This window comes from Ascaphus truei, chromosome 14 (genome assembly GCF_040206685.1).
Source record: "Ascaphus truei isolate aAscTru1 chromosome 14, aAscTru1.hap1, whole genome shotgun sequence".
NCBI lineage: Eukaryota > Metazoa > Chordata > Amphibia > Anura > Ascaphidae > Ascaphus > Ascaphus truei.
The window spans coordinates 55601502-55614167 of NC_134496.1; the positions used below are offsets into that span (position 1 = coordinate 55601502).

General features: G+C 42.8%; 1 protein-coding gene across 1 annotated transcript in view; it reads right to left on the reverse strand.

The window, feature by feature from the left end:
* Window positions 1-5947, reverse strand: part of FGF12 (fibroblast growth factor 12) — a 229177-nt gene extending 223230 nt beyond the window's left edge. Inside the window, exons 1-2 of the mRNA XM_075571049.1 lie at window positions 5825-5947; window positions 5584-5737 (exon numbers count right to left, since the gene is read on the reverse strand). Coding sequence (XP_075427164.1) covers window positions 5584-5596 — 13 coding nt within the window. The 5' untranslated portion in view covers window positions 5597-5737; window positions 5825-5947. The remainder of the gene's footprint in view (window positions 1-5583; window positions 5738-5824) is intronic.
* Between the last annotated feature and the right edge of the window lie 6719 nt (window positions 5948-12666).

The following is a 12666-nucleotide window of genomic DNA, read 5'->3' on the forward strand; positions in this document are numbered from 1 at the left end:
GGGTGGCCATTTTGGCTTCAATCTAAGATTGATTGATTATTTTTATATATATATGTATGTATATATGTATGTATGTATGTATATATATATATATATATATATATATATATATATATATATATATATATATATATATGTATGTATGTATGTAGCCCTGTTTCCCCCAGAACACAGGGAGCTAATAGTGCTGTTCTCAACCTGTTGGCTTGCAAGGCCTGAGCCTCTGCCACTGAGAGCCTGGGGCGATATAGTTTTACCACTCAGTGCAGCACCTCCACCTGGGTGGGATCACAACAGATTGAGATTTGCCCCTCACAGGACCCAATAACAATAATAATACACACGTAGATAAAATAGCAATAGTCTTTACTGTAATACCAATATCTTATACTCTAATGTAGATACAGACATAGCATACCCGCCTAGATTACTAAGAATACAACTATCCAATGCACCTCGCAGGGCGCAACCCTCCAGTGTACCATAGGAGTCCCCCAGTCCCTTAACCCTTTAGTGTCCCCCAAGTATGACTCCCCTGCCTTAGGCGTGATCAGCGCCGTATAGTATAAAATGTTGCTGCACTTATTAAGGTACCTTCCGGGCGCTCCTGCACCCGGGCCCGCAAACAACTTCAAAAAGGGTCCGCCGATCCCCGCTGTTATTCCCGACATCTTGACCTCCACTGGAGCTATGGTCCATCCGGGGCGGTCCCGCCTTGAAGATAGTCTCTCTCTCTGTGGTTAGACCTGTCCCAGGTCTCTCTCTCTCAGGGTCTGCCGCGTCTACTGTCCCTATCTGGCTAGTCAGCTCTAAGGGACAGGTTCTCTATTCTGGGGCCTGTCCCTGTAGCTGCCACAATCTTCAGAGTGTCTCAGGGCCTATCTGGGCCTAGGGGAATTATTGTCCTAGTGCAGAGGCTACTTGCCTCTCTGCACAGACCCTCCTACCCCTTTCCCTTCCTGGCTCCTACTGCGTGCTCTCCCAGGGCGGCGCCCTGCAAGGGAGTCCTTGGCAACGCAGTCGTCGGCCCGACACCGCGTCGGCACCCGCCGCACACACCGCACACCCCTCCCCCTTGCAGCGGAGGCAAATGGGGAGACCCCGGGAACCTGTGGACCCGCTACAATCCTGGCGTCCGCGGAGATAAGACAGTGAATAAATGCAATGTGCAATATTCTGATACCACAGGAAATAAATGCTAAAAGATAGATATATATAATACAAAAAAAAACCATAATATATAAAAACTGTAAATAAAAATAATAATCAATAAGATTTGTGTATATAACATTTTTAGAGATAATTTTTTTTAGAGATAAAATGTTATATACACGAATCTTATTGATTATTATTTTTTGTATTATATATATATATATATATATATTATATATATTAGCATTTTAGTTCCTGTGGTATCAGAATATTGCACATTGCATGTATTCACTGTTCAGCTGTTATATGACACATGTTTTTACTAAGATACACATGTATCTATTTATTATTATTGAGCAAATAATGTGGCAGTTATTTGCCCATATTTCCATTGTTATAGACATTTCTGCTGCTTAAAATGTTTGTCCTGGGTCCCACGATTTCTGTTGGTGGCCCTGCCCACAATCAGGAGAAGCAGACTTCTTTACTTGTGACATTGGAGGACAGTGTGTGCGTACTCACAAGCAGGGGCACCATGGGTAGTGACCCCCTAGTGAGAGGTGCCACATTGGGTCTGCCCATTCAGCATTCCCACGCCAAGACACTCCAGGCCCATGAGTAGGAATTTGATGGGGATCCATGCTGGATAATGGGGGAAATGGGACCCCCAGAAGGGAAGCACCCCCCCTCCATCCCACCCCCCACACACACACTAAAACTAGTTCCCAGGAGCTAGTACCAATCCTCTGGTGTTTAGGATAAAGGAGATATGTTCCTGCTGGAGGCCAACTAACGAGATGACAAAGCCATGTGGAACCTCCCTGGACCGAGGTATAGGATCCAGGGAAGCATGTTGTGTTATGAAACCTGTCCTGTCATGAATAAACTTGTCCTGTCTGTATAAAAGTTCCTAGTACCCTGTATTCCTATCCTGACGAGCTTACAACACCAGCCTGCGGTATTCCAGCACCCTGAGAAGGTAAGGAGATTCTGTGGCACCACATCTACACTACCTCAGAGTAACATTCCTTGGGAGCCAGGCAAGGAGGGGTTACACGCACACGCACACGCACACACACATACACACACACACACATACACACATACAGAATACATATTCACCTGGAGAGTCTGTCCTGATTGCTACTATCATTGTGCTGCTTCTGCTGACACCTTGGATGGTATGTCATAGGCCTTTGCAAAGTGAGTGGACTGTGTGTGTGTGTGTGTGTGTGTGTGTGTGTGTGTGTGTGTGTGTGTGTGTGTGTGTGTGTGTGTGTGTGTGTGTGTGTGTGTGTGTGTGTGTGTGTATATGCACAGACACTCTATACTCCATCACGAAGAAGGAAGATACTGCTCAATTGTGGGACATCACTTCTCACAACCAGATCATAAATGATTTAAAAATCAAAATCCTCAATGGAATATTTAAACGCACCCAAGAACGGAAAACATTTGAACTCAGAATGATAAGACTTTTTGACACCAAAACCAAAGGACTTAATGCGGACATGGGTTTTCTCACACCCTATCAAAAGTGTTTGTAATTATCCTGCTTGCCTCAATTCTTATCCACACTTTCTCTGCCCCCCAGCATCCCTCCCCCTCCCCACCTTTCTTTGTCACTGTCCACTGGCTTCAAACACTTTTAACACCCTACCTTATCTACAGTACATATCTGGTTTTTTTCCCTCTCTCTACACTGTTTTAGCCATTGAATCCTTTGTAAATCAGTATTGCTGACCTGAAGAAGAGAGAATAACTCTCGAAAGCTTGTCCTATGAGATAAATTGTTAGTCCAATAAAAAAGGTATCACCTAATACTGAAGAACTCATTTATTCTGCACTATCGCAACTGGACTAACACGGCTATTTTCTGTTTTATATATATATATACATATAGACTGTAGTGCCAACGATTATTCTAAAACAAACCTGGGGCAATCTCCAAAAAGACCCAGGTACATGCTGGGTATATGATGGGTACATGCTGCAACATTTCACACATTTCTGCAGACAGACTAATGGCCCATCGGATTAACAGATGGGATCCCTGGCAGTCCCATTCAAACTGAATGGGACTGCCAGGAACCCCTGCTGTGTTAATCCGGTGGGCCATTAGCCTCTGCAGAAATGTCACTGAAATGTACCCAGCATGAACACAGCATGTACCTGGCTAGTTTAAGGCAAGTTTTAGAATACTCGTTGGCTCATCTGTATGCACACACACAAATACACACACACACACATTCAGCTATATGTGACACGAGGGCAGGCAGGGAGAATTGCCTCCTAGAAAACAAATTGCCAATTGGCCCCTGAGCTAAACGTAAGCTTTTGTTAGGTATAACAATTCTAGTTATTGTTTGGAGTAGATAGTGGGGAAGAGAAGTGGGACATTTGGGGTTCAGGGTAGTAGTGGTGAAAATATAAAGTGAATAGCTGTCATTTGAAAAAACACTCCAGGCTCATCAACAGAAGTGTCAGTGGGACAGTAGCTCCTATTTAAATATAGCACATTGTAGCCAAATTACTTTAAGGATACGTAGGCTGAATTGTGCAGTCACAAGAATGTCATTGCATTATATATCAGATGCTCCTTACGAATGTTTTTCGGAGATGTGGCAGGTGTGTGGCGTTTAGCAGGAACACCTGCAGCGATCTCGTCTAACGCCAACTATATTATACACCTGGAAATACTTCCAAAGTGGGCAATTCTTCCACGCCCGTTAATGTGACCTCCAACACCAGATGTCATGACATGTCAAGTTCCATTTAATCCTTTCACTGCCAGAGAGAGCCTAGCAACACATTGCACATGATGAGTCCTAGCACCTCCAGCAGTGAAAGGGTGAATGACGACGGGCCTTATTTTAGAGCCTCAGTTTTATAGCACTTTTTACAAATCAATGTTCTAAGTATAATTTTTTTCCAAATCCATGTAAATGTGTTACTTTAGAGATGCTAAATGCTTATTTGGGGTGTGTGTGTGTGGGGGGGGGGACTGATAGACCTTCTGACAGTTTAGGGCACTCCTGTATGTAATGAAACAAAAAACATCTGACAAATGTGAGCTGCAATATGTGGATTCTACTCACCTCACATACTGACAACATGTATTGATTAGCATAACCATAGCTGCCCTGATATATTTATTATACAGTATATTCCTACCCTTTCCAGTGGTGAAAGGTGAAGGTTAGTACTGGGGTCTTTACTGTAGATGAGTTAACACTTTCAGCAAGATTAATATAGGATGCTAAGTAAAAATGGGCCATAAACGGCCCTTAAGGCTTAGAACCCTATAATAAATATGGTCCTTTGCCCATCAGACAGCAGAACTGTCCGTGATGCAGTATCATTCTGCCAGAGTCTCTATCTACAATATCCTTGCTAGGAATATCAGCGTTAATAGGTGACCAGCTCTGAATAAGTGGTGTATCTGTAGTGACACATCTAATATCTCTCCATATTAGCTTAAGTTAGATAAAAGAACATAGAGCATATCCTCCTTACAAAACTGTGACAATATCCAAGTATTGTGTAGCACACACAAAGACAGGAAAGGAATGAGTTTTCTGTGGTAGATAGTGAGGTACAGGTTCCCATAACATCGCTTGCATCTGTCCCTACAACAGTTAATTCACATTACTTCAATGGATCCTCCCTATCCGTAATGGAAATGTAAAGAGCAACTAAAACATTACAATAAACATATGTAATAACTGATAGATCATTAAAGTCGAATTGCACTAAATAAATTTAAATAGTCCATTCACTAAGTCACTATATATGTTTCAAATGTCTTTTTTTCCATTTCTTCTGATTGCATGTACAGTGGGCTGTGTTTCCTTTGAAGGAAGAGAGCACAGCTCAGCATAATCTCACATACATGTGAGCACACACACAGACACACAGACACACAGACACACACACACACACACACACACACACACACACACACACACACACACACACACACACACACACACACACACACACACACACACACACACACACACACCTGATCTGGTCACTATCCCACTCATGTAATGTAGCCAGCCTGGAGCAGAGGTATGGCCATGTTATCTGGTGGTAAAGACAAGAGCTGAACTTTCCCCAGAATAATGTGTCTGGGACTGGACCAGGCCACCCCAGTGCTGCATGGGTTAATGATGTACACACCTCCTCCCTGTGCCTCGCCTCCTGCACAATGACACGGGAGATGTGTGGTGCTAACAGGCTCTGTAGGTTAATATATCCAGCTCTCTGCTCATGTGTCTTAGCACTGCTGCAATGTGCCTCCTATCGACCCAATGCTCAGCCTCAGCAGCACTGCAGTATCACACACACAGTGACACACAGAGTGATACACACACACTGACACACACCGTGATACACACAGTAACACACACACACACACACACCTACCTTTGTTTTCCATGTCTGCCCTTTCTCCGGTGTGTTGAAGTTTAGGGAACTCGCCCAATTAGCGCCTGCCCTGCTGCAGAGATCCTGCTTGCGCGCGTTATCCTGATGACAGCGCTATTTTGCTGCCTGTGGATGGAGGTCCCACAGCCTGGATCTGCAATGAGCCGTCACAGGACAGGGGTAAGGGGGGGCTGTGGCCAGCATTGCCCTGGTGACGAGAAGGGTTAGCGCCGTGTGTTACCTGGGTGCTGCAGGGTGCCGCTGTCCTCTGATTGGGGTGCTGCAGGGTGCTGCTGTTCTCTGTCTGTGGTGCTGCAGGGTGCTGCTGTCCTCTGACTGTGGTGCTGCAGGTGTACTCCCAGATCAGCCCGGCTTCTGTGCGCATGCGCGATGTCCTCCCCTATTCACAGCCTGGCTCAGCCCAAAGTGGGATGTTCTGCTGTAACATTTCCTTAGTATTATCCTTAGTATTATTACAGGGGTACATTATACTGTAGCTGTGGGATTAATATCACTATACATTTCTGCATTAAGGGACTTTGTCTTTCTGTACTCATTTGCTACCCCTTGAGCAAAGTGCTCTGCTTTTATCTTGTACTGTACCCTAAACTGGTAGGAGAGATTGCGTCCCCTTAGTTAAGAATGCTAATATTCTGAATACTGTAAACACCTATATATACACCTATATACCTGTGCTGTGTATGCACACACACTGACAATACCGAGAAAAGAGCAGCACAGTGTATATAACTCACTGGCCCTAGAACACTTTTTACTCTTAATAAATTCTAAAAATCAACAATATTTGGATAATCTGTAAGCATTGTAATAATGCCTTCTTATCAACCAACGTCACTCCAACTTCTTCCTCTCTGTTACCGTTGTTCCCCAATTATTGTGTTGATGGTGTAGAGAATGGTGGATTGTATTTATTGAAACAACAATTTGATTACTCGTTGATATTTGGAGATTGTAATAAAAGTCTTCAAATGAATACAGAATATAGAGAAATGTTGACCACAACCTGTTTAATGATCGCCCCTATTATATGGGGCCACTGAAAATTCCAGCAGAGAGCACAGGAAGCGTGGCAGGTTTTTGGGGAGAGGTATCTTTTTTTTAGTGTTTTCCAGGCTTATTTGTTAAACTGTAACGGCTCCGAACTGCTCACCCCTCTATGGCCCCAGCCTAAGAGAGATGTGCTCAGACCAGAAAAGAGGCTATTTGCAGTTATTGTGGCCGATGAATTTCTTTCTGTTGTGCATCTTATCCTGGTATTTCCATGTTTTCTTTATTCAGACTCAGAAAATGCAGCAATAATAGATCTGAGAAATTGAAATAACATCAGAAGGGCCTGATTGTGTCACAGAAACACATCACATGATCACCACAGTTTGTATCCAGGGAAGGATTGCACTAGTGGTAAGTTCACTGTTACACTGATTAGTGATTCAGTTCCATTTCCTTGTAACATTGTCCAAATTCTTTAATTTTCCTGTGAATGGGAAACTTCAAGTAGACTGTAAACTCTTCAGAGGAGAAAGTAAATATGCCGGCAGTGTATTGAGTGTTTTATACATTTTTATAATAGCGTATTACCTGCATGCAACTCCCACTTTAGGGACTACTAGTTAGTATAAGGGGGTAACAGCCTTAATGAGTTAGCTGTGTGGGATCACTTAGGTTACTCCCCTACCCCTCATGTGATGTAGGATGACTAAGCAGAGAGGGATAGCCCCTCCTTTGCATGTCTTGTGACCAGTGATGTCACTATAGGGAGATATAAGGGTATATATGGAATCTCCCTATGTTCTAGAAGCAGGTTCCTCAGAGTTCAGATGGAAGCCTCACTGTGAGTCCTGTAAATAGGTATGTGTGTATAGTTGTGTATTAAGGATGTCCTGTCACCATTTGCTGTTTACAGTTAAGGAAGGTGCCCTATGTAGTTAGCATCTGTAGTAATAGCCAAAGATTGTTCTCAGTCGTGAAGAGGAGTGAGCATGTTCTCAGCAGGGAGAGGAGTGAGCGTGTGCTCAGCAGGAAGAGGAGTGAGCGTGTGCTCAGCAGGAAGAGGAGTGAGCGTGTGCTCAGCAGGAAGAGGAGTGAGCGTGTACTCAGCAGGAAGGGTGAGCATGTGCTCAGCAGGGAATGTGAGCATGTGCTCAGCAGGGAGTTCTCAGAGTAGAATCTCTGGAGCATAATCAGATCGGTCCCACCAGAAGGTACTTAATAAATTCCCAATCCAATATGCATGGACAAGGTAGGAAAGGCAGACTGACGAGATGCTGATCCCTAATGATGCGCTATTGACACCATGCAGGAGATTGACCATCTAACTATTACTAAGGGAAACAAGTATAAGGCATGTGTTATGGTAAGCGGGCGCGCGCCTGATGTTCTGTGTGCATGTGGCTTTTTGTGTTTACAGGCAAAGCTATGATGCGTACATCTAGGAGGCGTGGCCAAGACGTCACAAGGGTAGGCTTCCCTGTGATTGGCTCGTAGTGTCACGTGGCATGGCAGCTGCTCAAAAATACAAATTTCTTTGGTATCTGTCATTGCCGCGTCGACGCTATCTGCCGTGGGCGTGCGTATTGTCGGTGGATACACTGTAATAGGGAGACAGGTATCTGTCATTGCCGCGCACGCGCTTATTATAATAAAAGCCTAAGTACCTCCCCAGCGCTACCAGGGGAAGAAGCACAGAGAAACCATATTGTTTACCACTAGTTAATGTCTGAAGTGAAGTGTGTCTTCTGCCGCGCACCAACGGCTGTGAATAAAGCCCTTGTTTGCACTAGGATTGGGCGATAGAAACATTTTCACCACGATACCGATATTAAGACATTTATTGCGATAAATTTGTTAAAATAAGTCTGAAAATGTTCTAGTAAATCTAAATAAAATATGTTCTGAAAATAGATTTTCTTTAGATTTATTAGAACACGGAGTTAGTTCTGGAGACTGAATCGATGAAATAAGAAAATTGGCGAATTCAAATGAGATATGTACATTTTTCATATATTTATTTTTCTTTTAATTTAGTCCCGCTAGCACCACCTATCAACCAAGTGATTAACCATATTTCATACAGATGTAGCCAACTTTACCGTCTCCGGCACCACAACGAAAGCCGGTGAGGTAACCGCACCCCAACCGCACGCTGCAGCGGCCGGGACAGTAAAGTTGGCTACATATAAGATAATCACAGCAGGGGTCCCTGATTTGGATGGAAGCCCCCTGCTGTGATAATCACTAGCGATGATTTCCTCCGGCCCCTTGCATCAGCGTTGTGCCAACCCCGTCTGAAACTGCAACTAGCAAGCGCTTCTGGCATTTGTAGTCAGCCCAGTGATGCTCGTGTCCTTATATGGCAGAGCTAGCCATGTAAGGGCACTCTGACATCAATCACCTGCTGCAATGGCTCATGGGAGGTGTAGTTTCTAGCAGTAACTCCCAGCAACCCTTGAAAGCGGTCAGTGACCCATAACTTTTGGTTAATTGAAACTTAACATTCATGTTCATTAAGATAACCCTTAAAAATTAGTGTTTCAAAATACTTTAAGAAAAAGTGCACCAAAAACAATGTTCGTGTTAGTGAAAATGGAACAATAAAAAAAACATTTGATACACTGTTAGTCTAAAAAAATAAATCAGAATTTTCGATGCAATATCTGAAGGAAAATGTCATTTCTTCTGCATCTGATGGTGCTTCCGTTCTGCTCGGACTAAATGCTGGTGTTGCAAAATTGTTCCTCGATGATTTCCCTAATGCAACTATTTAGCACTGTGCTAATTACAGACGAACTGTGCACAAGCAATTCTGTTGATGAAGTTGTAAGGTTGAATCACTTAGAATTTTTTTTTGACAAATGATATTCACTGCACCACAGATCTCCGAGAAATCAGGATGTATTAAAAGCCTGCGTGAAGTCTCCACAATGTCACCTGCTGAAAATTGGTTGCATGTTTAGTACAAGATGCGTTGCTTCATCTTTTAGGACCGCCAAAGCTATTAGTCAATGTATGGGAACATTTCAGCAATGCAAGTTCTGATACTTCTAGAGTAAGAATGAAATATATATATATATATATCAAGGGTTCAACGAGGTTTTAGAAGCGTCTGCATTCGTTCAAAATCCAGGATATGTACTCTGGCATCAGTATGCAAAAAAAGTGTGAAACACTAATCAGACAATCTCGATATATTTGCGTTGAAGATTGGCCACAAATTTTACAGACAGGGACAATAAAATAGAATTGTCAGAGAATTTTGTAAGACACATTGAGCTTTCAGGGAGTTTAAGGATAATAAAGTAATTAAGATATGAGAGAATCTTAAAAAACAATTGAAGCAATGAATTCAATAGCAGTTTCCACTGCAGAGTGTGAGAGGAGTTTCAGTGGAATAAATTCGTCCGTGTCGCCACAGGGTGCGAGCCTTACTGTGGAACACCCACGAGACATACTTTTTATGAACTTGGTCGAGCCACAACTTTCTTCAACCCAGAAGTTTGTGATAAGTCTCGGCTTCTTCCGGGAAGGCGCCGCTGAAGAAACTGCAATGTCGTATAAAAGAAAAAGGTGTGATATGAAGATTCCAAATGTAAACGTTTGTGGGACGTTTTATAATGTATTTCATTTTTAGGAATATTATTTTTGTGAATGTTCTATTGAAAAATGTTCATACCTCGTTGTACACTTAAAGCCGTGTTGGTGTTGTGCTGATAAGTGATAACGGATGTTTGTTATTTATTATAATTGTTTTCTTTAAGATTGATTTATTTTGAATGTTTCACATTAGAAATTATGACAGGTGGAGATTGACCTGTGCTTTTTTTGGGGGGGTGGGGGGGAGAGGGAGGGAGGAAGTTAATAACAGGTGGATACAACAAAAGACAGGGGTGGCCAATGCTACATCCAATTGACAAAACATATAAAGTAATAAGTATAAAGTTTAAATACTTCAATAATAATAATATTTACTTGGTTGTTTAGTTAAACCCTTTGGCCAAAGCGTCATAAGCCTGCATACCAACGTCAAGGAATAACCAAAATTAATGCAGGTCCTGCACTACACTGTGAACCCTTCCTGTTACCTCTGTATAAGGGGAAAGAACCACAGTAGGTCCTGTTCTTTGCAGCAAAGTGAAAGACCTCCCAAGTTAAAAGGTGAGGAGGAGTCACTCTTTTTGACATAAATATATATTCATGATGTGGTGGGTGTAGGAGTTTGAGTTAGCTGGGAATGTGTGTTAATCAATGTGTTAATCAATTTCTGACTGGTAACAGTTGTATGGAGGTAGGTGGCACCGTCCACAGAGCTCACTCCTCCTCACCTTTTTAACTTGGGAGGTCTTTTCACTTTGCTGCAAAGAACAGGACCTACTATGGTTGCTTCCCCTCATACAGAGGTAACAGGAAGGGTTCACAGTGTAGTGTAGGACCTGCATTAATTTTGGTTATACCTTGGCGTTGGTATGCAGGCTTATGACGCTTTGTCCAACGGGTTTAACTAAATAACCAAGTAAATATTATTATTGAAGTATTTACACTTTATACTTATTATTTTATATGTTTTGTCAATTGGATGTAGCATTGGGCACCCCTGTCTTTTGTTGTATACATTTGCCACGCCCAGTAGCACTCCTTTTGACATAAATATATATTCATGATGTGGTGGGTGTGGGAGTTTGGGCTAGCTGGGAATGTGTGTGTTAATAACAGATGGATTTAGCCATACCCCCAGTTCAAAAATCCCATTTCTAGCACTGGCCATACCTACCTACCTACCTACATACATACATACATACATACCACACACACATACATACATACATACATACCTACATACAGACACATACATACATACATACATATACACAAATCTATACCCAACTCAATATAATCTCGTTTAGAGCCGGGTAAGGAGGCACATGTGTGTAGTAAAACTTGACAGAGGACATGGTGCAGGTGTCCTGCATTTGTAGTTCATCATGTAGCTACTAAACTAGAAGTGTAATGAATGTTAAACAGGATACAGTTTGTGGGTGTAGATTATAGAAAGACCCCGCAGAGACAGGTTGTCAACTATATTTTTCTTTTTAGACACATTTACAGTTCCATTTTTTTTGAATGCACGATTTCCAGATCTCAGAGAATGGAGCAATTACACCGGCAGCCTAATCATGACAATAGAAACCTGTGCATATGTAACAAATAATCTACATTCACTGTGCGACATGGATACACAAGTGTGTTTTGCATTATACCCTGGATTGTGGAGGGTTATTGTTACTTCACTATCCAACATCAAATGTCTTTATTGAAATCTCCAAACCTAGACTAGCTATGCTTTAGTTTATAGAATCTGCTTAGATTAAACTTAAAATGGCAAATGCAGCAGCGCTTGGGTTAAAGCAAGCGGTGGTGCAATGCGTGTGCGTGTGCGTGTGCGAGAGGTGACAGAAATCCCTTTACTGGATTACATATCACAAATGCAAGGGGAATATTTTGTCTGTGATTACATTACATGGGAGCTTGCAACCTCTTCTCGCACTTGATAAATGGCTCCTGTATATGGGTAAAACCAGCTGCACAGGATGCCTTTTCTGGCCGTTAAAAAGCCAATTAAAATCAGTCCAATTTAAGGGGAGCAGGAGACCCACTGAGTAAATACCCCCTGAGTGGGAAAATACCCCCTTAGTGGCAAAACCCCCCCTAAGTGGTCTTCCAATCAGCTCCAGACTCATTGACGTGCACATAATATAGTAACTGAACAAATTCTCCCGATCTTTCTCTGCGAGCGAGCACATTACCGGCTGTGCTTTTCTTCACTTTGCTTGTTCACTTCTAAGATTATAATACTCGCGTACGCGACGGGCGGCATAGACTCGCGCACTGCCCGAGGGATGTGTGCACTGAGCTGCAGGCGATTGGCGAGGCGATTTGGAGGCGTGGCGGATGCGTCACGAAGCTGGGTCGCACTTATTGGCTTAACTGATCACGTGATGCAGACGTCATGCTGCTGCGCTTGAAAAGACAACAAAAATGTGTATTTTCAAAACGCAGTCGCGCCATCGT